The sequence below is a fragment of the Lycorma delicatula genome, chromosome 8 (genome assembly GCF_047948215.1).
Source record: "Lycorma delicatula isolate Av1 chromosome 8, ASM4794821v1, whole genome shotgun sequence".
In the NCBI taxonomy this organism is placed as follows: domain Eukaryota; kingdom Metazoa; phylum Arthropoda; class Insecta; order Hemiptera; family Fulgoridae; genus Lycorma; species Lycorma delicatula.
This window is the reverse complement of record NC_134462.1, coordinates 67,655,830-67,682,575: the sequence shown is the minus strand read 5'-3', so window position 1 is coordinate 67,682,575 and position 26,746 is coordinate 67,655,830. Positions and strand designations below refer to the sequence as shown.

At 29.6% G+C, this 26,746-nt stretch overlaps 1 protein-coding gene across 1 annotated transcript in view; it reads left to right on the top strand.

The window, feature by feature from the left end:
* Nucleotides 1–14,323: 14,323 nt before the first annotated feature.
* LOC142329473 (proton-coupled amino acid transporter-like protein acs) overlaps nucleotides 14,324–26,746 on the top strand; it is a 48,559-nt gene continuing 36,136 nt past the window's right edge. Inside the window, exons 1-3 of the mRNA XM_075374142.1 lie at nucleotides 14,324–14,504; nucleotides 19,864–20,095; nucleotides 26,175–26,325. Coding sequence (XP_075230257.1) covers nucleotides 14,324–14,504; nucleotides 19,864–20,095; nucleotides 26,175–26,325 — 564 coding nt within the window. The remainder of the gene's footprint in view (nucleotides 14,505–19,863; nucleotides 20,096–26,174; nucleotides 26,326–26,746) is intronic.

Genomic DNA, 26,746 nt, shown 5'->3' with positions numbered 1-26,746 from the left:
TGTTATGCCATAAGATGCTAGCCATCTTATAGTAATTGCAGAAATTTTATTTGTGTTTAATTATTGTTATTTTATAGTTTATTTTCAGAGTTTATAATGATTGGGTATTTTTAAATCCTTAATCACATTGTTATTTATTCTTTAAGTTATATTATTTGACTTTGTGTTACGTGGATAGTTTAGTCTCATTTACTTTCTAAGCTTTTACTTCCTTGTATGAAGTAAAGGAAGTGTTGTGATCACAAAAAATTTAGGTTTTCAGATTTCAACAGAAATATCCATTTTGACCATCCCTGAATCCATTTTGACTAGTTTCAGTGTGATGTCTGTACATACGTATGTATGTCACATAACTCAAAAACGATTAGCCATAGGATGATGAAATTTTGGATTTAGGACTGTTGTAACATCTAGTTGTGCACCTCCCCTTTTGATTGCAATCAACTGAACCAAAAGTATCCAAAGATTTTTAGATACTGGACTTTTTCTTAAATGCAGAAATAGGTCCTGATTGAGAGCTTTTCAACAATATATCATAAGTGGGTACTTATTTTTATTGGTTATAACCAAATTAAATTTTAATTAATGAAATGTTTGGATCTTACAAAGAGAAAGCATGTCAGTTCGAATCAGACTTCACCTCTTTTTTAAATTTTTTAAAAATTTAAATATATATTGATTAATTAATAATTATTAACCTCTGATTGTAAAAAAAACATTTTATGATAAATAATAATTCAGTAATAACCAAAAAAAAGAAAAAATATCACAAGTTAAATATGAAATAAAATTTTATGTACTTTTCATTTTAAAAAAATGTGCTTGTGTAATTTAATAGATGTACAAGGAATTCATGTGGTGTCAGATTTTTTAAAAATATCTGATATTGCTTAGGTCCTCCACAGTATCATCATCCTTATTATTGTAGTTTTTTAAGTTTTAACATGAGTTAACATTGAATTTGATTGTTTTTAACAAGGCGTAGTTATAAAGTAAACACAATTAGGTAATTAAAAAATATTAATTTGTTTTTAAATAATATTCTTATTTCATGAGAGGCCGTAACTTAAACTTCAATTTTTAATATAATTTCCACCAATATTACATTTGTCAGTATACAACCAGTTTTTAAATAACTTTTTATAAATTGATACCTGTTGTGTAGTGCTCAATTTCATACATAATAGATCTTGACATTTATAGAAATCCTAAGGAAGTATCAAAAATACAAACCAAAAGGTTTACAATCTGTACCAGATTATTGTTAATGACATAAATTCCATCCAAGTTCTTTTATCCTTTGTTATATTTTGTAAACTGTTATCTCAACTCCATCACTTACTGCATTTCTCCACATCTGGCAGTAATTCCCTGCCAGTTTCACATTTCTTGCATTCAGCATTCAAATCACTGATAACAGTAAACAGGTCCTTCAGTTCCCTTAATCATTTAAAACAAACCTTTAAAAAAAAATTCTATTTCTGTAATGGCATTTTAATTTATTTATTTAGTAAGTTAATTTATTAAAGGAACTCGGACCACATGTATGCAAAGGTGATTGAAGCACTTCTGCAGCCACATTTTGAAACAATAATTATTTTTCTGAATGTGCCTAATTATTAGTTATACCTAAAAACATGCTTAATGTTTTAACTAAGCAATAATAACCTCAGGGCTGCTTGCAAATATCATATATAAGCAGTAAACTATTACAGACTGAAATTTGTTAGTCAAAAGTTCAATTGATTATTCAGTTCAACACCTGGTATAACTAAAAAAAAAAACTGATGGTTTAAAAAGATATAAATAGATGAATATAAGTTATACTTGTATTATAGAATTTAATCTTAATAATATTGTAAATGAATGCTTTTATTTTGGGATTTCAATTAATGGCACTCTTGTATCGTTAATTTGATTTGAGATTGCATAAAACTCAATAAAACATGATTTGTAATTGCATATGTATTTGGGTATATAATTTTGACATCTAAATTTTAGTAATTTTTCATATACATGCAGACTCATTAAGACCATCTCTTCAATTAAAAGTTTCAAAGTTGGTAATACGAGCTCATATGAAGTAATAGCTGATCAATCTCCCAATTATTTTAAAAAAGAGGACATGCTGAAAATTCTATTTAAAATATTTTAATAATTTTTAATTTTAATTTCCTATTGTAATTATTGCTTGATTTTGAACACAATAAATTATTGTGTAATAAAACAAATGAATAATTATGGCGTTTCAGTCATGTTTGATAAAAATTATAATTTATAATACTCACTATTATAATTATTATACTCACTTGTTTCTGTTTTTTAAAATATTTTTAAAACTTGTAATGTTTATAAATGTTAAAACATCCATTTTTTATTCATTGGACAGTAAGAATAATGAATTGTGAAAGTGCTCATATAATGGAAAATCTAAGACGATAGAAGGTGATTAAAATTCGATCAGAATTATAATGTATATATTTTATTTTTAATTAATACAAAATAAATTGTTGTACCTTATTATTTATTTGTACCATCATGTAAATAATTGTATGTTTCCAAAATGATGTGTTATGGTGTAATGACACTGGTTGTCTTCTTATGTACAATATGTATCTATTTAGGGAGTTAATTAAAAATTCAAAATAACTATATTTTATTTATAAAAAGAAAAACAAAATATTGAGTTAGATATATTTAATTGAATGTCAAATTTACATATGGGGGACTCTTTCCACCATTTTAATAGAGACTAAATTTTATTTTTGTGTAGAATTCATGTAGAAAATATTTAAAACATTTATGATCCATTCCTTTCAATAGGGTTAGATGTTCTTGATCTACAGCTCTTCCAGCTGATAAATTAAGGTGTTTGTTTAGGGTCCCATCCTCATAGCTCTGTAATCCTTCTAAATGTGGTGTTGTATTTTATTGATTTGCCCTTTTTTATCTATAATATTACAATATTTCTTATTAATAAGAAATATTTTTTTTATTTTCTTTATGCTTTACAATTAATGATTCTCCTTTTCTATATTTCTAGATCTATCACTATCAACTACTATTCCCTTTTGAAAATTCCTCATCTTTCTATTGTTTATTTTAAATATTTTGAATTTTTTTTTTATGATTCTCGAACTAAGTTTAAACATAAATATTTTAGTATTTTGAGCAGTTGGTGGCTTTTTAATTTCTGGCCAAATATTAATCAGACTATTGAAAAAAGAATAATTTCTTTATAATTATTAAGTTAGAATGTATTAATTTTTTTATCTCTATTGATAAATTAGGCCAGTACATACAAAATTTAACCACTTTCTACAGCCTGGTTTAAATAAAAAAATCATGTTTTTAAACAAACATTAATTTATCATCAATGTTGCAATTGATTTCAACAATGCGTTAATTTATCAGTTGGTAAAAATATTTGTTGATGTACTAAATGTCCCACATTCGAATTCAGATTAAGGGTTTTTGTATTACTTTCTACTCATCTTGTTTGGCAATGTTTTTCTGGTTTTGTTCAGCAAACAATAATAATAAATTATCTAGTTCTTTGAGAAAAAATAAAACTACTACCTACATAAGCATCGCCAATATAAAAAATACAGATTAGCTCTATGTAATTGTGTTTATTATTATTTGCTTACATATTTTGTTTATTATTATAAGGATGTAAAATTAGGCATAACTTTTTTTCACAAAGTTTTAAAAAAGAAAAATACATTGTGTGAGTAAATGTTGTAATATTATTTTTATTTTTTATATATGTAAATTTCATTTTACCTTTATTTTCAAATAAAATGTTTTTCATTTGTAGTTTACAGAAAAAAATAATTTATTTTGTAATATATGTCAATTGTATATAAGATACTTAATAATAACTCTTTGGGACCATGTTCAATATGTAAATTTTCTTTATAGTGTGTAAATATGATAGATAGTACATAGTGTTAATAATACAAATTGATTGATATGTTAGTTACCATACTTAATTTGTGTTATAAAATTAATGTGTATTAGGTATTTTAATTACAACATTGATAATTTGTTCAGTTAGTATGTAGGCTGCCTATTTTAAGGATTTAGGGGATTTTGAAATTTTGTGTTATTACGTTTCTTTTCCTAAAATTCAAATTTTGTGAAATTGTTACCTTTACAACCATCTAATATAAAGTTAAAAACAAGATTTTTAAAAAAATAAATTGATATCATTTTGCAGTCTGTATAAAAAGAAACAGTTGATTTTGTTATTTTATATAAAAACAACCATAATCCAAAAACAAAAATTTTTCAACATTAAGAAAATTTGTTCAATTATTAATGTTAAAAAATTCACCTAAAAGTTTTTTTTAATTATATCTTCAGCCCTTAAACAATACGTAATTTCAAAATTTCAAACATTAAGGTCTTAACTGATTTTACAGAGAAGTATAAATGAGATTGCCTGAAATGTGGTTTTTCTTGACCATAAAAATTATAAGAAGATAAGACAAATTATTATGAGAAATATCTTTCACTACTATTTACTTTATTTATAAAATTAATAAAAATATCTTTAAACTTTAGTCCATAAAATATTTCTTAAAAACAAAGTTCAAAATGTATTTTCTAAAAAGCCTATTACTTAATATCTCCTTTCTCTATTATTTTAATTATTTGAAAAATCTTTTATTTCATTTGATATTATATTATCTCCACTTAAATTCTAAAAGTTCCTGTTTTTTGGATGATTAAAAAATTTAGATAGCCTATGAACATCTTAAAGATACTTGTAATCCTGAAAATTTATATTTCACTAGAAACTTTTTTCTCTTTCTTTCCTTTTTAACATCTATGCATATTTTGGTTTCAAGGGTAGCTTTGTCAGTTTTAGAAAGAATAGCTTGAAAGTTTCTAAAAACATTCACTGAAATCACCAAGCTGAATTTTCTGCTAGGGTATTTCTCATGATATTTTGATATCATCTTAATATCGTCAGTAATTTCAACAATACATTTAGCCTTTTTTTTACCAATAAGCTGACAGTCTTGGTACATTGGGTAAGTTGATAATTTGTAACATAATAGTTACACATATTTAATCAATGTATAACAATACAACATGTATAGACAATGCATTAATCTACAAGGAAATTAGATCATTAAATAATATTTTTTTTGGTCCAGAGAGCTGTTTCTTTTAAGTTTTAGGTCCTCTCTAAAGTCATAGTTTTGCAAAATATTTAAATATAAGTGATCATTTTGTTCCTTTCCTTTAATTTCATTGTGTTATCATAATGAGCTTATTGTCTCCAATATCATGCATACCGAAGATAAAATACCAAGCTGGGAAACATAAAACATGTCACCAGTGTAAAAATGAAGGAAAAGTAGATTTTACATAAAGTGAAGTGACAGGACATAATTTACCTTGTTGAACTTTTAGTTTACAGTTTTATTAGATTACACAGAATTTGTCAACTTTTTAAAAATTTTATTTATCTATGTAGCAACAACAGGCTTACATTCTCTTACAGCTTACTAGATGAATCATAAATGAATTTTTTAGCATGTGTAAAATGCAATGCCTGACTGGTATTTGAACCAGGGTTCTCCAGGTAAAAGGCTGAGACACTAACATTCTGCCTCAGAGATCAGCTGTATCCCTTTTAATTTCTATTTACACATTTCTTCATCACTTCCCACAAGTTTTATTTTTGTAATTAATTTTATATACACTTCATGCATTCCAAAATATTAACTATTTTTTTAAAAAAGTTAATATTTAAAAAAAAAAAATCTTATAATGTGAAAGATAGAAAAATTTATCCAATATTTCAATAAAAATTTTCATATTTTTGGAGCCTGACAGTGTTTCAGGATGATTCTCATGATAAGAATTTATTCTTCATTAATACGGGAAATGCATGAAGCTTGAAAATATTTGCTCACATTTAAAATTTTTTATACAGCATGCATTTTCACTAGTTTGTTACTTTACTGCCCCACTTATCAAAGTCATGTATGTAAATTTTATTATATATTCTGAATAATATTTTGAATAACTCCATATAAACTTCAAAATACTTAAGATATACCTTAGTTACAGTGCCTTTGTTTCAAATTTTGAATGAAATTACTGCACTGTTCCCTGTCTGTAATAGATGCATCTTCAGAACGAGAATCTTGTTCATTTGTTGTTTCAAATGAATTAAACTGACCCACAATAAATAGAATCAAGAGGTATAATTTTGTAGTATTCCAGATGGTTACAATTGTAATAATAAAAGTGATACAAAATTTTATTACATGAATCTAAATTTACAAAAATTTCTAGAAATCAAATGACTACATAAATATGAATTTTGTATTGAAGGTAAAACTCAGACTAATGATTTTGTCCTTTGAGTATGAAATGTAACATTACATACTTAATGTTACAATTTATTGATATTTTGCAACTTTTATTAATTTTAGCTAACAAATTGCATATCTACTATAAATCTCAGAATTGATATCTGGCTGTCATTATTAGTTGTGATGTTTCTGATGCAGAGACAATTACTTAAAAGAAGTAAAATAATTACTGCATTTTTGTTGAGTTTATTTAATCATTATTTTTTATCAAATTTTTTATATTAAAATGAATTCCATTTAGTATATTCAGTTTAGAATTATGTATATTCTTTAAAATAATCTAGATTTTTGGTGTCGTTTCTCTGTATGGTTGGTGCCTCATTTTCAAGATTAAAAAGTTGTTATTTTGTCATACACATATATGTAAAACTGTGCATGATCAACAATATTAGTGAATGATGCTGCACAGCTGCCTATCATTAAAATTATCTTAGTGTTTTAATAATATTTGTATATTCTATATTCTGTTTATGATATGTTTACCATGTACACAATGAAATTCGTTCTATTCATTGAAGGTATGATTACCAAAATTAAATTTTGTATACAATGTTCTTTATACTAAAGAAAATGTAACTAACTACAATAAATTATTTATTTTAAATTTCTTTTTTTTAAATATATTAATACTGAAGTCATGAGCAACATAATATCCAGATCTCATTCCAGCTGCTGCCAGAGAATGGGATCCCTCCATCTTGTATCTTTATCTCTTCTTAAAACATGCTGTCAGGAATTGCCTTCTTCCATTCATCTCTAGTTCCTTCACCATTCATAGAAATCTCTTTCCACTTATTCTTTTAACATGTCTAAAACATTGTTATCCCTTCTTTCAGTTCTCTCCCTAACCTTCTCTTATGCCTACATTCTAAACTACGTCTTTTTTCCATCAATTCCTTTTAGAAATGTTATTTATCCTGCTTGCTTTCTGTTCCAGTCTTTGTTATCTAACATAATTCTATACATTCATTATTACAGGCAAACAAAATTTAAACATTGTAATCTTGGGCTTTTCTCTAACCTTTACATTCTATACCAGCTTTATTTTGTTTTATTCCATTTTGCAATCATATGGAACCTCATTTCCCAATTACATATAATTTTAAACCACTATTGTAAGCTATTCGTTCAAAATAAAACTCTATTAATGTGCAACCTATTTATCTCAAATTTTTCATACATAAACATAGCTTCCAGTATTATCACTAATTATAATGAACATATTATTTATAATAATATGCATTAATATATTTTAGGTTTATTTTAATGCTTCTGAAATGTTTCCTTCTTGATAAATCAGCTTTGGGGTTTTTACCCTATGAACTACTTAAAATCTGAATTAATTAAATTGTCTCTTGTAATTTTGTAGTAAGCACACCAGAGACGAAAATTATCATTTTTCTAGTAACTGAAAAACTAATGATAATTATGGTTGTTAATAAAAATTTATTATACAATGTATTATATTGCATTTAAAATGTGATATAACTTAATGAATTATAATTAATATTTATTTTACACAGTAAAACCTGAGTTAACAGATTTCACTGGACTATTACATATGAAACTAAATTTATATCGTATTTAAGAATATTTCATTCACTAACGGTAGTAAATAAAGATAAGTAAAGAGTCTTACCTTGAAAATTTGAAGTAATCACTTCAACCAGTAAGAATAAAAGTTGAAATGCTGTACTCAACTTTGAACGTTTATTGTTCCAGTGAGTGAATACTTCTAAAATTTAAAATTTATTCTTCATGTAATTCATCTTGAATAAAGTTAAGGCAACACTTCAAATTTTTAGTAAACAGTTGATAATTTTTAAGCTAGGGTATTCAGTTGTTCAAACTGTTTACTTAACTTATTTCTCTATTCATTCAAGAATGATTATCCTTGAGGTAACATGTTACAAAGAACAAAGAAGTTCTTCGTCCATCTTCAATCCATCCAAATGTAAACAGCTGTTAAGATTTGAATCTGAAAGTGTTGATTTTTGATTTTTTTATGTGATAATCTTTTGCCAGAAACTGACAAAACTAGAGGTGTTGCACTAAACCGAAGAGACAAGATGGAAGTGTTCTATGTTGTGTTACTGATCCTGGTTATCAAAGTGGAACAGCAGAAACTTTTGGTCTACATTGTATGACAATTTGTAAAATGTTTGATTTCGTTTTGGATTCCAATCTAGAAGGCAGATGAGTGAATAACATTCCTGTCAATGCTGAATGAACTGAATGAAGCACAAGTGAACTGATTAGCTTGTTTCCGATTATCTACTGTCATTGGTGCTTTTGACTGAACCTAAATTAATCTTACATTTATCTTTCCTGGCAAGTACATAAATAGGAAGGATTATGCTAGTATAAATGTACAAGCAACATGTGATGCAAAAAAAGGTTCACTAGCATAAACACACAATGGCGAGGGATATACATGATGGCAGAATTTGGAGATGAAGTGCAATAAAAAGAAAATGTCAGTGTATAATGTCAGGTTCTGCTTGCTTGGAGATAACTGTTATGGAATATCTTTATGGCTCCTTGCCCCTTTCCATGAAAAATTAATGGACAACAGGGATGATTCAGTTATTACCTTCCAAGGAAAGGGTCATTGAAGAAAGAACATTTGGTCAATTAAAGATGAGGTTCCCAATACTAACTAGTATAAGTGTATTTTCAGAAAAAAGTCACGTGTTGAAAGTAGTACAAAGTAAGTAAAGAAAAAAGTATATGCTACCAAGTTTTGTATAATGTTACCAAATATTTAAATGATAATTTGGAAATACCAGATGAAAATTTTGATGAATATAACGACCCTGCTGTGGACTCTGGGATAATTTGATGAAGATTATGAGATAAAAACTATGGGGGAACAAAAATGACATTTTAGGATTGTTGAATTTGTAGTTCCTTCCTTTTCTCCTTTCTTTTTAAGTTTGATAAAAAATTACAGACCATAAAATTAAAACATAAATAATCAAAAAATGAAACAAAATTATAAAAAATAGTGTAAGTATGGTCAAGTAGCAGGGGACTTAGCAAGCATATGATTTCCCAAACCAACAAAGCAATAACAATTTGTGTTATGATTTTGTTAGTGCTTAATGGGGAGGTCCTTCAGCAGGTGCATGAAGCACCTGCTGAAGCACCCTATACATCAAGCTTAACAAGCGTGCAATTTAGTCAGATAATAAGTGGTAATATATTTTAATAATAAAGTGGTAACTTAGTCAATTATAAGTGTAAAATTTAAAATAAGGGATCATGAATTTATTTAGTAAGAATAATTTGTATCTTTATTCAATCAACTGCCAATTTAGTTTTACAATTTTGTCCACCACTGTTATTGTACAATCACTTTTGAAATTACTGGATTTTCATACCTGTTAAACAGCGCTTTCTCCCAATCGTGCAGCTTAATTGGTTTACCCATGGCATGGTTTTTTTTCATAATAGTCTTCATATTGTTCAGATATTTTTTTTAACTGTGATGGTGTAACTTGTTTACCAATTTTATTACTAAATTTTTCCATCAAAGCTTGTCCATGCCTTTTATTTGTATTCAATTATGTGCAACAACGTAGATTTATTTAATCAAATTAGATTATCTTTTAAAATTTCAATGAAACTGATCATCAAATTGAAATTTGATCATCAAATTTCAACGTTCGATCTGAATGAATTAATTGCCTTCCTCACTGGCTATGATGATTGTTCTTCACAGAATATGACAAAAAAACTGAATTCAGCTATGTGAAATAACAAAGGTTTGAGTATGTTACAGGCAATATGATGCATTTGATTTCATCATTCTATTAGTCATCATAATAAAATACAAACTAATGAAGGCAAAATTTCATACATTTCAGTATTCACTTTCAAGTGAGTACTTAAATGTTTATTACACTTTACCAAGTGAATACTTATTTACCTTAAAAGTAAACATTTGTATACTCTAATTCCATTGTATACTTAAAAGCAACACAATACTCGGAAAATAATACTTTTAAGTCATCACTCACGAGTTATTCCTTTTTTTTTAATTCACCAGGCTTAATATTTTAAATAAGAAAACTTAAAATAGCTTTGTTTAAATTCAGACTAAATTTTTAATTAACCTATGCATAGATATATTTATTTTGTGAAGTAAATATATTGGCCTTTGTTCAAAGAAAAAAAATGATTATTTTAATTTTGACTGAACATTCTTTTTGAGATACTTAATTTTTTATAAAAATTCTACTCTTACAAATGATGTTAATCAATATGGAATTACTTTTTTTATTGGGATATTTTTGTGAAAGTAGTATACTAAATAATGCTGTACTACAGGATTTGGTTTTCATTTCATTTGCCTCTGCTGTGGCATCACTGTTATAATATTACTTTGTTTTTGTTGTCATTTTGGACTTTATGATCATTCTTATGCGAAGTGTGTTTAGATGTTATTTGCATGATTTGAAGAGTATAAGTAAACTTTAACTTGCAGTTGAAACAGCAGAAATTGTAAATGTTTGGTATTGTCTTGTAAGCTGTAATCATTTATACAACTAATTATAATTAGTTGCCAATTATATGAGTTAGATAATGAAATTTGATGAAATGAATTTAATTAATAAAATGAGAGAAAAAAATAAATCAATTAAAACTTTGACATACTGTGTAATTATTTAACACTGGTTAAGTTGAACAATATGAACAAAAGTACAATATGTAATATGTACTATTTGTAATAGTACAATATGAACATGTGTAACACTGAGGGGCAACTTAAAGCAGAATCACTATAGACTAACCACATTTGTGACATGTAACATTTTATGAACAAAATGAAAATTAGTCTGAAATAAATTAAATTAGTCTGAATTTAAATTAACAAAAGTTAAAGTTAGCAAAACATATTACCATATTTTACCATATATTACATATTTTTAAAACATATTTACCATATTTTATTTTTATGTTTGAAGTGAGCATCCTGTGGAATGATACACTTTTGCGTTGTCATTTCTTGTTGAAATTTTATATTTAGCTCATCCATACTGTGGGGTTTTGATTCATAAGCTACCCTTCAAATGGTCCCAAAAGGAAAAATTGCAACTAGTCAGATCTGGAGAACATAGATCTTCTGTTACAATTTGTTCTGTAAAAGTTGCATGAATGTATGCTTGTGAATCATGTGATGTGATACATTATACGATCTTGTGGGAAGAAGCTCAACTATTAATTACAGTTTGTTAACTGGGTATAGGATTTTTGAAAATTGTTTGGTACACTTTTGTATTATCAGGCTGTCAAAAAATATTGTTCCCCACTATATGATTACCATCCATTTACTGTACAGCTGTTTTAATGCAGATTTGAACGGTTTATTAATGCAGACATCTAGTGGTTGCAATAGAGATGTCAATCCGCCTGGAATTATTACTTTGTCTGTCATACCCTTTTTTTAAAATGTCTTCCACTTTATCAGACGTATGCCCCCGATAACTATCCTTTACTAGCATACCGGTATTTTTTTAAAGTAAATATCCTGATCGCTTTTGCCATACAAACCTGATCCAATCTAAAATTAAGGTTTCGTACATCAAACATGATTCCTGTGCTCTGATAATAACTCCTTTTACCTGTAGGGTAGGAAGAGTTTTTTTTTTTAAAAACTATGTACGGAGGTAATTTTGATCCATCAGAAGTAATGCAAAGCATAACACCACACCTTTGTTTTTCATTACTGCCAGTGCGAATCGTAACACTTTTTTCACCTTTTTTAGGTGAAAATTAGACATTATCTAAGATTTATTGTGTATTTGTGAAAATGTAATATTTTTTGTTCATAAGGTTTGAAAGTCGTTGAGAAATGGTCGTTTTTCGTCTTATTGACTATTCATTTCGTGTAAAAAATCGTGTAATCCATCCACGTCGTAATTTGATATCAACTTTGTTAAATGATTTATCGATATCACAAGCATATGATTGACACATTTCTGTCGTAACAACATAACGGAATTTCCATTTTTCCATAACAAAGTCATACAGTTTTTTTTCTATGTCTGTGTAATTTGGTTTTAAGCCACAAAAAGCCCTTTTATTACCAGTGAATTTCACCAGAAGTTGTTTCTTCCTAAGCCAGTCTCGGATGCAGCTTTCATATACGTCAAATTTTCTTAATTTCGCCCTATTTGCATTTTTTTCAGCCTCTTCTACAACGCGCAGTTTTTCATTTATTGTAAAAGACCGTAGACACTGTCCTTTTGTACTCATTTTAATGCCATAATTAAAATAAATCACCGTATTAAAGTTTACAAGATAAACTAAACAGATAAAATGCACATAACCGTCCACATATACAAACAGTACTATGACTATGGCGAATGTACAAGACGACGATGGGTAACTGATACTATAACTGTAGTGTAATTAGATGCAGCCTATCCAGAATGAATCATTTTTATAAAAATACCGTAAGTTCATTCCTGTCGATAATAAAAAAAGGATGTTAATAATTAAAGATGTATTTTGTATGACCGGTATTTTGTAAAACGTTTACTTTACGTAAATTATCCTGCCTAATAGCTATGTTTCAAGTAGGCCCCGCACCCTTATTTTTTCTCTCCAATTCCAAGAAAAAAGGGCGGGGCGTACTCGAATAAATACGGTATATATCAAATCTTTAAATGTGGTGACAGAGTGATAGTTTCTCTGCATATCATTCGGGTAATTCTGTGTTTTAATCCTTGGCAGGCATAGCATTTATGCATAGGCTATATACTTCATATCTACATGTGCATACTTTGAGCTCATGTGGCGAATTAATCATAAAAAAATTAAGAAAATCTAATTTACAAAAAATAGGTAATTAATTCTCTGTTACGAAAAAATTTCACAAAAGAGCAATTTCCATGTAATTTGAAACTGAGTTGTTGGAAACATTTAATATTTTGTAATACCATTTAATGAATATTACTTCACTGATCAATTAAATATCTTATTTACTAATAATTTTTAAAATAAATAAAATATTATTTTAAATAAATGTAAACATATGTTATGCATAGTAAAAATTACATTCAATTTAAATTTATCATATGTTATTTTAAATAAAATTAAAGTGAACGATTTTTGTTTATTTTTTTTATACACTAATAAAGATAATTCATTAGCAGTAAACTTATAAAATTTAAGGTAAATTCATAATTTATGTACCAGTTACAAAGTATAATCAATTAATATAAATGTTCATTTTATTTATTGTAGTTATTAGTACTTTGCTAGTTAACCATAATTTGTTTTGCAAAAATATATTAATTTTATTTGACTGTTACTGATCAGTTAAATAAATGTCAGTCAGATTGTGATTTATTTTGCATTCTCACATACATGTTCTCACTATTTGTAAGATATAGTGATTCTGTTAAATTTTATGAATCTTTATATATATATATATATATATATATATATAATTTTTTAAATTGTAATAAGATAATTAGAATGTTATTTAAATGAAAACGCTAATTGGAATACTTTCGTGTATAAATACTGGAGAGAAAATTCTTTAGTATAAAAGCAAAGTGTTTTTGATTACTGGTAATAAATTAAAACTATGAATCTAGAGACAATAATTTCTTATAAACTGATTGTTCCACAATATTTGGAACATCTTAGAGAGTAGGTTTCTGGAAATAAAAGAGTGTATATATTAAGAGAAATATATGAAGCTTAGGTTTGTATGATAAATGCATCAGGTCTGTTTTGGCTTTCTTCACAGCCAACAGTATTCCCTGGTTAGCCTTGCTGGCCTGATATCAGTGAAAACACAACTTGTAACACTTAAAATACAAAAATACAAGGACTTAAAAAAATACAAAAATACTCTTAACCTTCATCTGGAGGAAATAATTGTAAAATACTTTGAGGGGGAGAAAAGAATGAGTAAAAGTGAAAAGAAAGAAGAATGTCTAAGATTAGCTAATGATATGATTCTGCAAGCAAAGAGTAAGGAGAAAGTAAACAAGATGCTTGAAGATCTTGGCAAAAAGTGCGAAGAATATAGAATGAAAATAAGTAACAATAAAACAAAGAGTATGATAAAAGGAGGAAATGGTGAGAGTAAATATTAAATTGAATGATGAGGAAATAGAGGAAGTAGAATGATCAGATATCTAGAAAGTACAATAAATGAGCGACTACAGAGGTAAGAAATGCAGTAACATTGGAGAAGCAAGGTTAATTTTGCTTTATGGAGCAAATGAAAAAAGGCCCTCCTCTTCTGTAGATTGAATCCAATGGGTTTGTAGATAAACCTCCCACAGAAAGTGCTGAACAATGAAGGGAGTAAAGGTTATAGAAAGGAGACTATAAAGCAAGGTTTCATTCTGCCAACATACTGCTTTGAGTTCTCTCCAGAAACCAGGTACTATCCTACTAATTTTCTTTAAGAGATTTGTGATCTTATCCATAAAAGGAGAGCACATTATTGAAAATGATTTTGCATAATGCTTTTTTAGACTTTTTAAAGTCTGTTGTGAAATTGCTTTTATCCAAATATGAAAAACTACTTAAAACTCAGTTCGTGTTTCCTTTTTCAGAGAACAAAAAAATCTATTCTCAGATGCTCATCCATCTCCAGAATTTGTTTCATGATTGAACTGTATGTGAGCCATAGCTCTTTTGGAAGCTTCTGACTAATAGTTGAGATCATTTATCAGTGTTAGGGATTTTCCCTTAGAGTAGAATGAATGCAATTATTAAAAGATTATATGAATATAGCAAAATTCAAATCATTATTGTACAATGAGTGCATCTACAGACAAAAGCAACATGAAAATATTGAATATTGTTTTCTTGATTTCACCTAAGAGTAGAATGTGTTTTTAAAATTACACTGAGAAACACAGTACAGTGTCCATAAAGTCTTTCCATGACTACAAATATTTATTACATTAAAACTGTTACAGTTACAACAGTGCAGTTTGTGGCAAAAGAAAGAAAAAAATTATCAATTTTTTTTACCAATTTTTGTCCAATCGATAATCACTTTCATGCCATGTGTTGGTCAACATTCAACATTTTTTATAACACTAGCAATAGCTTCAGTTATTCTCCGTCTCAATGTATCCAGATCAGGTACGGATGTTGCATAGACTCTGTCTTTAACATAACACAGAGGAAAATGTCTAAGGGAGTAATGTCTGGTGATCGTGGTGGCCAGGGAGTGGGACCGCAATGTTCCCAATCATTCCGAATCATTGAGATTCAGAAAATCTCAAACTAGTAATCCCCAATGTGGTGGTGCGCCATCCTGGTGGAAAACCACCCTAGGTTGCAAATAATTTAGGTGAGGTATTCCAAAGTGTTGCAGCGTATCCAGGTAAATGTTAGCTGCTATTGATTGTTCAGTAATAAAGAAGGGACCAATGATTCTGTTGTGCATCTAACCATACCACACATTCACTAGGGGAATCTCTAATTTTTTCCTTGGTAAAGTACGCATTTTCTGAGCCCCATATTCTCACACTATGCCTGTTTACTTTCCCCAAGATGTGGAAAGTAGCCTCGTCTGAAAAATACACATATTGGTACTGATACAGTTATAAATAAATACCTATTTACTCGTATACACATACTGGTACTCATTGTTGTTATCAATCCGTTCCAAAATCGTGGTCACAAAGGCAGCATGACAAGGGTCATCATCTGACTGTAGGTGTTGCAATATCTGAACTTTATACACGTGAAACCGTAGTTTCTTGTGTAAAATTTTGTGCACTGTTGACCGGGGAATCCCTAGTTCAGGAGATGCATGACTGGTAGATTTGGAAGGGCTACGTAGAAATGCTTGCTGCACAACCTCAACCTTCTCTTCACTAACGGATGGCTGCTCTGATCACGGAAGGTCAATTACACTTACACTTTCCTTAAACTTTGCATACTTCGTAACGATACTCTTGCCATCAGGTGCTGGTTGTCCCATATTCACATCTAAAATTTTGCTGCACAGTAATCGATAATTTTGACTTGTAATACAATACACATTGCGCTGGATTGATGCCATTTCATAAAAAATTGATCGCACTGCCCTCTAATCTGCCTCTACCTGTAAAAAACAAATATAAAAAAATCTGATGTGGATACCACATGCCTTCCTTATACACCTATTAAATTACATACACCCAATTTTTTAAAATGAAAAGTTCATAAAATTTGATTTCTTTAATAACTTATGATATTTTTTTTTATTGTTATTATTTATTGTAAAAAAAATTTTACAATCGGAAATTAATAATTATTAATAAATCAATATATTTTAATTTAAAAAAAAAGGAAATAAAGTCTGATTCCCCTTGTAAGATGCAAATATTTCATTAATTAAAAATTTATTTTGCTTTAACTCTGGAACCAATGAAAATAAGTATCAATTATGATATATTGTTGAAAGGCTCTCAATGAGTGCTTATTATTTTAATTTAGAAAAAGTCCAAAAACCAAATTTTTTGAATTTTAGACTTTTTTGGACACTTTTGGTCCAGTCGATTTCAATCAAAAGGGGGAGGTGCACAACTAGATGTTGTAACAGTCCTATATCCAAAATTTCAACATCCTACGCCTAATTGTTTTTAAGTTATGTGAGATACATATGCACATACAGACATCACGCCGAAACTATTCAAAATGGATTCAGGGATGGTCAAAATTGATATTTCCATTGAAATCTGAAAACAAAATTTTTTTTGCGATTACAATACTTACTAAAAATTTGATAATTTTTTCTTTCTTTTCCCACAAACCTCACTGCTGTAACTGTAATAGTTTTTTTGTAATAATGGGAAGACTTTATGGACACTATTTTTATTAGGCAGGTTAAGTGACCACATTAAAAGTACCATAATCTTCTAGGCACTATTATTGTTCATGCTTGTCCCTGGAAACAGAATATATGTTGAAAAAGAATGGCTTGAATATAATTTTTTTTTTTTAATTTCTGTTAATCTTCATTTTGTCTAAAGATAAGAGAAGTACTGTTAGGGTTTTTTGCCTCCTTGGGTCAAAACATTTTTTTTTTTTAACTGAAAAATGTTATGAAAAATTTAATTTGATTGTATATATGTTTGATCTGTTTCTCTAAACGAAAACCTACAATAGTTGTCCAGGATCAGTACCAAGGAAGATGGGATCCAGGATCCCATTTTCCTTGGTAACGATGCTCCAAGGTCAGAATATCCTGATGGAAACACTCTCCTTGCTCATCGCTGATAGACCCCAAAGTTTTGGTAAAAAAGTCTAGGTGGATATATAGGAAATGAATTTTTAGTGACATCCTACATCCTAAACATTTGTAGTTTTCTAATAGCTTATTAACAAAAAAAAAAAACATAGTTTTCATCTTTTCTGTTGCCTAAAATTCCACTCACAATGTCTGTGAAGGACTTCCATGCAGCTATTTTACATTCACTAAGTCTGTAGTTAAAAGCTGAATCCTTGATTTGCAGACTGATTTGCATCAAAAACAGTTTCTTGATTTGTGCACCAATAAATATACTCTCCTTCAGCTTACCATCACTCAATTTAGGAAAACTTGTTTTTAAATCAATAAATCCTGGTCCATTTTTGTTTAGTGTTCTGACAAAATGTACCTTGAGTCCAAGTTTTATATAAGTGGCAGCAGTATGAATTTACCTCTCTCAATAAATGATAAATGCTTTACATTTTTCTTACCAGCCATAAAGCTCTGCCACAATGGCCAGTTCTTTGCTTGGTAATGACGTTTTTTATTGAAACTACCCCAAGACAAAGAAACCAACACTATTTCATAAACCCACCTTGTAAACTAAGAAGTAACACAACAACTTTCAGATCACTGCACACTTGCTACCTACGCTCTTTGTATTTTATTGCTTCTAATATAGATGCCATATTTTCAAACGTTTCTTTCATGTTTACTGCATGAACTAATGGAATGGACGGCTGTCTGTTATCATTATACAATAAAACTACTTTCACGATATCTTTAGAAGAGTCAACAAAAAGACACCATTCTTCAGGAATATGCTAATTTCCAAGCTATTTCATCAGGTCATTGACATCAGTACAAACGCACATGAATTTTTCATAGTAAAATAAGTTGAAAGAGTTTTATTTCGTGTTCTAAATGTAGTAACTTTTTATTCCGCTAGAAGATTCCACTGTTGCAATCTAGACTCTCAGAAATTCAGCTTGCTTCTTTGACAACCTTAAATTGCCAACTAAATCATTAAGTTCATGTTGTTGAAATAAATGAGGAGATTTATCATCAGATACAGGAAGAAATTATTCAACATTCTCTACTCATCTGCTTCATTTTCATATTGTTCTTGCAATGTCGGATTAGATGGTACAGGTACAGATAACTCCTAAAATTTTACTCCTGGTAAAGGTACAGATGACTTTAGAGCTGAGGATACATCAGCATATTTTATGAACTTTATATTTTGAATGAAAATCGAAATGTATTAGTCATACAAAAGTAGCAGTCGGTGAAGTGGTACTTAGGTTCATGTCAAATCATTGGTACAGCAAATGCATATCATTTACCTTTCAACCATTTAGTTAAAGTTACTGAGCACGATATGCATGAAGCGTCCAGATTTTATCTTGATTCCCGAATGCACAATTAAAATAAAATTTACAAGCTGTTTTTATCAATTCAGAAATAATCTTTCTTTGAGATTTAGGCATAAATTTACAGACATAACAAAAATTATTTGGAGGATTTGAACATCCATGAATTTTTATATCAAATAAAAACGAGAAAAATCACTTTTGTATTCCAAAGAATTGATGATATATTTAAATGAAAATATAGCAAAACCCTAATAACTGTATGAAACACAACATACAGTATAGACAAGTGAAGCTAGACAGAATAAAATTTTAATTCAAACATACATATGTTTGTAAGTGCCTATTTCTTATAATACATTGTTTATATTTATTTATTTTTTTGTTATTAATCATGTATGCATATTGTTTAAAAGTAAAGATATGGAAACTATTCTTAACTGTAACCAGCAGCTGATCAAAATGAGTTTATTATAAAATTGTTGTAAATTTACGTAAAAATTTTATATGGTAACACAATTTCAATAGCATATTTGAAATCAGCATTCAAATTACAGTGAGAAAAGTTGTGTAACATGTTAGGTATAAATTTTTTGTTGACTAGTAATAAATAAAAGGTATAGAGGTGCTGAATAACTAAAGAGAAAAATATAAAGATGCAGATTTATTAAAATTAACATTCAAATATCCTTTCTGAGATTATTATAAAATGACCCAGGACAGAATATACAAGAGTAAAGCTCTTAGTAGAGATAATAAGAGAATCACCCTGGGATGCAGTCAAATAATTTTTTTTTGTTAAGGTGTCATTAAATTGAATAACTTGAAACCTCCTTGTAACAGAATTACAACTTGTAAATACATTTTTCAGAAGAAAAAATGTCAAAAGAAAAAGTTCCCCACACACAAAGTACAACATTTGCAGAAAGGCCTGAGGTAATTGGCATCGAACGAACAGAAGCAGCTACTCCTCAGGCATATGATAGCCGGCCATTGCTTACTGGTGTTGCAGGTACAATACAAAGATCTCGAAGTGTTATAATGCGCACCATAACTACTGAAGATTTGGCAAGATCCTCGATGTATATAAGACACCCGACAACGTAAGTAAAAATCAGGTAAAATAAGTACATTTGGTTTTATTTACAAATACTGTTATTGTTAAGGAATAAATTTATATAGAAAAATTTATGTCATCCTTACATCTTAAATGTCATCTTATGTCATTATTTACATCTTTCTCTTAAAGATTCATTTTATTTTAAAACAAACAGTAGTCTTGAAATAAAAATATATATTTTATTATAATTTTTGTTCTTTATGATATTTTGTTATCGCTCATTTAATACTTGTTGCATGAGAAGTTTTAGTGGTATTTACTTTTCATGTATAATTAAAATATTATTTCAAATACTTTTAAAATTTATGAGATAGTGATAAAATTTTGAAAAGTAATTTCAAAAAGATCATCATGATCTCTCAAAAGTCATTACCATTGCAAGCAATCAGATAATAAATAATACCCGAAACCGATATTAGTAATACAAAATTAAATATTACCTAAAATCCTACTTTCAAATAAAGTAAAAATACCAACACAAAAAAAATTAATACTACATAATTCAATTAAAGCACATAAATCTGTCAAATAGCAAGCAAATTATATTACTAAATGTCCTTTTGTACCAGAGAATTAATTTTTAGTTTTATTCATAAATTACAAATAACAGTATTTTTATTTTAATAATAATCTATATACAACATGATTGTTACTCTCTGTATCATATTATCCAAAATTAAATTGAAATTATGGAAAACAAATATTTGAAAAAATCCATAATAAAAATATTTTATGAACATTAAATCACTGGTGTTTTAAAATAGTATGATTAACATATAAAAATTAATAAATATTATATAATAATCTTACATGTTATAATCTATCATTTTTTAAAGTGAAAGTTTTAAAACAAACTAGAATGTAATTAAAAGTGTAAAACTAGAAGAAAATTTCAATTGTTAAACAATAAACATCAGCAGATATGAATAATTATTATAAACAAAAACCAAACACTTTTAACGTAAAAAAATTACTACAATGGCAAATGTCATGAGGTAGCTTAAAATTTCATCCTATCTCACCAGGTGACGAATCCTGGATATTTGAGTACGGTCTTGAAACAAAGCGGCAAAGCGAAGTGTGGGACACTCCATCATCTCCTCGATCGAAAAAATGTCGAATGAGCAAATGAAAGATCAAAACCATGCTGATATGCTTTTTTGACAGTAGGGGTATCGTGTATAAAGAATTTGTTCCTGCAGGACAAACTGCCAACCAAGTCTTTTACAAAGGTGTCCTTGAAAGGCTCAGGAAAAGTGATTCGCGTGAGACCAGACATTGCAGACAAGTGGATGCTTCATTATGACAATGCCCCGTGTCACACGACCATTTACATCAGGGAATTTTTGACCTCAAAACGCATTCCTACGGTTCCTCATCCCCCCTTATTCACCTGATTAGAGTCCTTGTAACTTTTTCCTTTTCCGGAAATTGAAACGTGTCTTAAAAGGACGTCAATTGGAACTCTGGAGAACATTAAAAAAACTGTGACCGACCAGTTGAAGCCTTCCAGCGCTGCTACCAGGAGTGGGAACGACTCCGCCGGTGTATCGCTGCCCAAGGGAACTACTTTGAAGGGGATAATATTGTTGTTTGAAAAAAAATAAAAACTTTGGTAAGTAAAAAGTCAGTCTCATTACTTTTCTCACACACCTCGTATAACACCCCACCTCCGCAACCATAGCCTCAATCTGGGGATCAATCTTTTTCTCCAATTGCCGGTGTTGGACGTTTTCCATTCTGTTTGCCATTCCTCATTTAGCATTTCATCGGCATCTTTCCTGTTCATGCCTTCAAATATTCTCTTCTCTTTTCCTTACCTGAAGATGGATCGGCAGGATCCCCGCCTTTATACCTGCCACAGCCGTTGAAACTGTTCTATAAGCAGCCGAGATTTTTGGATTCATTCTCCTTTGCAGGGAGAATGAATCCAAATTATTTATTTGTACATTGAATGCCGTATACCATGTCGGGGTGGCGTAGAGCATGATAGATGTGACTGCTGCCAGTATCATCTTACGTTTCAAGGCTTTCGGTCCCTATTTATTACCCATAAGTTAGCCTAGTGAATTTATGGTTCGTTCAGCCTTTTGTGTTATTTCTTCTATGTGTTTGGTCAACGTTCCTGATTGATGGAACCGGATTCCTAAATATTTTGTTGACTGTAATGTGTCAATCATGTGGTCGTTCACCTGATTCGGTTAGGTCTGATCTTCCGTCTTCCGATTTTCGGCAATGTTTGTGTTTTTTTGGCCTAAGGTTGAGGCCTCTATCGCCTCAATATAAATATAGCCCGCTAAATATAACTCTTATAGCTAAATATAGCCCGCGATATTGGCGGGCTATATTTAGCCCGCCAATTCTATTGCCGCGTTAGTTTTTTGTTCTATCTCATCTTTGGTATGTCCTGACACTAAGTCCGGTCTGGTGTCCTATTTTTCCACAATCCAGACATTTTTGCAGTTCCAGATATTCTTTTGTCCTGTGTCCGGTGCCTCCGGAATTGAAACAGCGAGGCACGGTTGGGACCTTTGCAGTTCCTTGACAGATGCCCGGTACTCCAGCATTTACAACACTTCACTTCTTCTTGTTGATCTCAATACGACAAGAGTGGCAGCCGACTTTTATTCTCTAAGAGCTTCGCATATCTTATCAATAATAATACAGTTTGCCCCCTTTATATTTCCGAATACGGATTTTAATGCGGCAACACGTAGCGGGATATCCGTTCCTATTTCTTGTTTAATTGCCTGAGTAACTTCTTCAGCTCTGGCATCTTCATCTAGGCCTTTGACATAAAATGCCGACTTCCTTCCACCATATGGTCTTTCCTCTACCACTGTGTCCAAAACGTTGGCACCAGTCTCATTTTTACGTCATTACGCTTCTCAGGGGAGTCGACGACTTGGATTTCTAACGATTCTGATCTCCCTTTTTGACAGACAGTATATCTGTTGCCATGTCGGTCCCGATACTTCCTTTAACTTGCTTTAGTAAGTCATACGTCGTGCCCGCCTTCTTGACAGTGACGATCTATGAAGTTGATCCTTATATCATCTTCCTTTTCTTTGGCTCTTTCTCGACCCGGAAAAGCGGCTGTTTATCTTCTATTCTCCGGGTTAGATATTTCACAGCCTTGCAAGTTTTGTCTCCCATGCCATAATTCGGTACATTAAATATAAGTTTGCCACGCTCGGTGTTGTCGATTCGATGTATTGCTTTACTTAGGTGTCTAATTATTTCGTCACTTTTTCGTCGACATTATTACGAAAGTTGTAATGTTATCCGTGTCTTCATCCTCCGGGTAGAATATATCTGTGCTTCTTGTGTCTCTAAGCACAGTGTCGCTAGGCATCACTTTACCCGAGTGTAACCGTTTCGATATCCCGGGAGCTGATTCTCGAATTTTTTTCGCGAATAAATTATTTATTAGCACAATTAGCACAATGTTCGTCAGTAAATATACACGGGCTCTTTCAACATCCTCACTAGGGAAACGTACTTGACAAACTCTTTTAAATATGTCCTTCGGCCAACGGTTTTTTATAATTTCCTCCAAATCTCCAATGTCTCCTGATTCCAAAACGTTCTCTACCTTTTCGCGGAATTCTGATCTATACTGTCTTCGAGGCTTAGGCCATTATTCGACTGTGTGTGTGAGTCAGTGCTCGGGTTAAACATATTATGTGATAATTCATAATTTGTGCATCGTAGCTTCTACATCTGTAGCAATATCTTGTACTCGGTATGCGCAATCTTTGACTTCCCATTTTGTATTCGTGTTTTGTCAAACATACGAAATCAGCTCTTCTATTTATTGCATTAAATGGTCCATATCTGTACCATCGGTAAGGTCCCCATCACTAGTACCGTCGTTATATTTTTCTCTTTGAGGACCTTGCCTTTGTCGTCTAATAAAATAAAACTCATGTATCTTCATTATTTAACTTTTTTTTTTACTTTATTATCATTAAATTAATAATTATAAATGTCTTGGTTCAATTAATTAAGAAGCTGTTACAGTATTTCATGACACCTCTGTGAAGAGGCCGCAGGTCCCCGGGGTGTCGCGGCGCACAGTTTGGGAATTACTGTTGTAAGCAACAGTATTATGTATTATTAAAGGTAATGTAGTATTACAAAAGTTATTAGTACAAAACATTCGTCATTAGCAAGGTGTATTTTGTTGTTTGCATTTGAAGCATACCAAATTAGCCCATGGGTTCTTCATATTTCCCTTTTCAATTTCACCTTCATTTTCCTTCTATCTGTCATTTTATGTTTTTTAAAAGAAAAATTTGTACCTCAATATCGGATTGAAGAGTTGTTATAGCATACATTATTTTTACACAAACTTCCTGTGATAAATAAAATACAGTATTAGATGTAAACATGGTCACAAATTTTAATACAGCATTATATGAACTTTTTTTATTGGTTATATCTCGATTAACTGTTAGTTTAGTCAAAATACACTTATTAAACAAAAATGTTAAGCTTTGCCTCATAAATGCCATATTTTTTTTTTAAATCAACCCATAAACAACAGAATTATTTCAGAAAATTAGACATAATTCTAAACCAAATTTCATGTCTTTCCCATTTTTTTTTATGTTATATTCCTAATGTGGAGGTTGCAATCTGTTCAACCTGTAAACAATAAGTAACCTTATAGCCCATAGAGATTATACAGTCTTGTACAGACTTAGGTTCAACTGTTCCTTATATTGTGGTTAATTGAACACACTCAACTACCAAAGAACACCTGTATCCAATGTCTTGTATTCAAATACATATAAATGTAACTCTCTTTAATAGGATTTGAACTTCAAAACCTTCGACTTCGAAAATAAGTTGTTAAACAGCTGCTGATATGGGATGATGATTTTTCCACTAGATCAACCGGGTGGGTTTCTAACACCATTAAATTAATTAGTTTGAATAAGCTGGCTGTTTAAAAATATTTTCAGTGTTATATAATGGGTAATTAAAGTTACTGTAATAATGTTGTGAAACATTATTCACAATTTAAAATTGCAGTTTTTTATTTATTTAATGATAATAATTAAAATATTAATTATTAATAACACACACTTTTAAGACATTTTACAAGATCCAACATTAACAATAACAAAGGAAAGTTATTATCATTAAGGGGAAAAAATAGGATTTAATAAATTATACCCTTTTACGTTTTTTGCAGTTCATTTGTGTATATAATTATGTATAAATGGTTATTTGTGTGTGGGTTTCTATCTACATTTCTATTCAGTTAGATAGCTATCTATCTATCTATATGCTATCTGCATATGAACGTTATTAACAGTTTCATTTTGATGAACAGTAAAACTAATTATAATATTCATGTGTAGGAAAAATTTTGATCATAGGATACATTCAGGATCTACAGAAGGATTTGGGTGGACTGAACTGTTCAGTCCACCCATACCCTCCTGTTGAATCATGGCATTTTTACAAAGGGCAAAAACAGTACTATTTATAAATAATGTTGCACTGAACAGCTTAAATATATACTGCAATAAAAATAGCTTTTCTTCCATGAATTAAAGAACAATTTGAGAGTAGGTTTAAATTTATTAAAGAAATATAGTCACACATTTTTTAAATTTTGTAGTACATGGAAGAATACAGCTTAGTATAAACTATTTAGCTGGAACCTTCTATGGAGCATGACAGCTTGGCTTGAAGCATACTATTTACATTGTATAGAATGAATTGAATTATAATAAGGTTGTTTAACATTTGTCCTATTTAATAAACGTGTAGAAGGTACATAAGGTACATAATTTAGAACATTGAGCATCATTCATGTTTTTTTTTCATTTATAGGACAGATAAACAAAAAAATTACAGTATTGTTTTATGTAGAAAATAAATTAGTTTTTAAAGAAATTAGTAATTTTATAAAAAAAGATCCCATATGAACTTGTGTGCAAACAAAGATTTTTTTTCATTGCAGTTGTTAAGTTATTAATATTATATTTTATAACATTCTAAGTTAAATACAGCCATTTTATTTTAAATGTAATGTAATATTTCAGGTACATAGAAACATTGATGAATATGATAAAATTGTATATGGGAAATGGTATGTTTGCAATGGGTTATGCTTTCAGTAATTCTGGGTTAGTTGTAGGTGTTGGAATTGCCACTACACTGATGATTATTACAATTTATAGTAATCATACTCTTGTAAGTGAATCATATATTTACTGAATAATTATTAGGCTAATTATATTATGTATTGTTAATGTATCAGAATCATTATTTTAAACTAATTACAAAATAAATCATAAAACTTCATTGGAAGGTTCAAATCAAACAAAGGTAAGTTTAAAAAAAAATTACATTAAGGATTAAAACTGTAAGAACAAAAAACAAGTATAATAATATATATATATATATATATATATATATATATATATATATATGTAAATCACAGTTCACAGGCTGCTTAAACAGTAGTATGCAAAAACTTAGCGACATTACGTGCATCCTTTGTTGCATCAAGTAGTTCCTTCTGTGTTCTTCTGGTTGAGCACAGATGACACTGAAGCAGATGGGCTGTAGGCTGCATATCGCCACAGTCACAAGCAACAGAGTGCATGGTGAA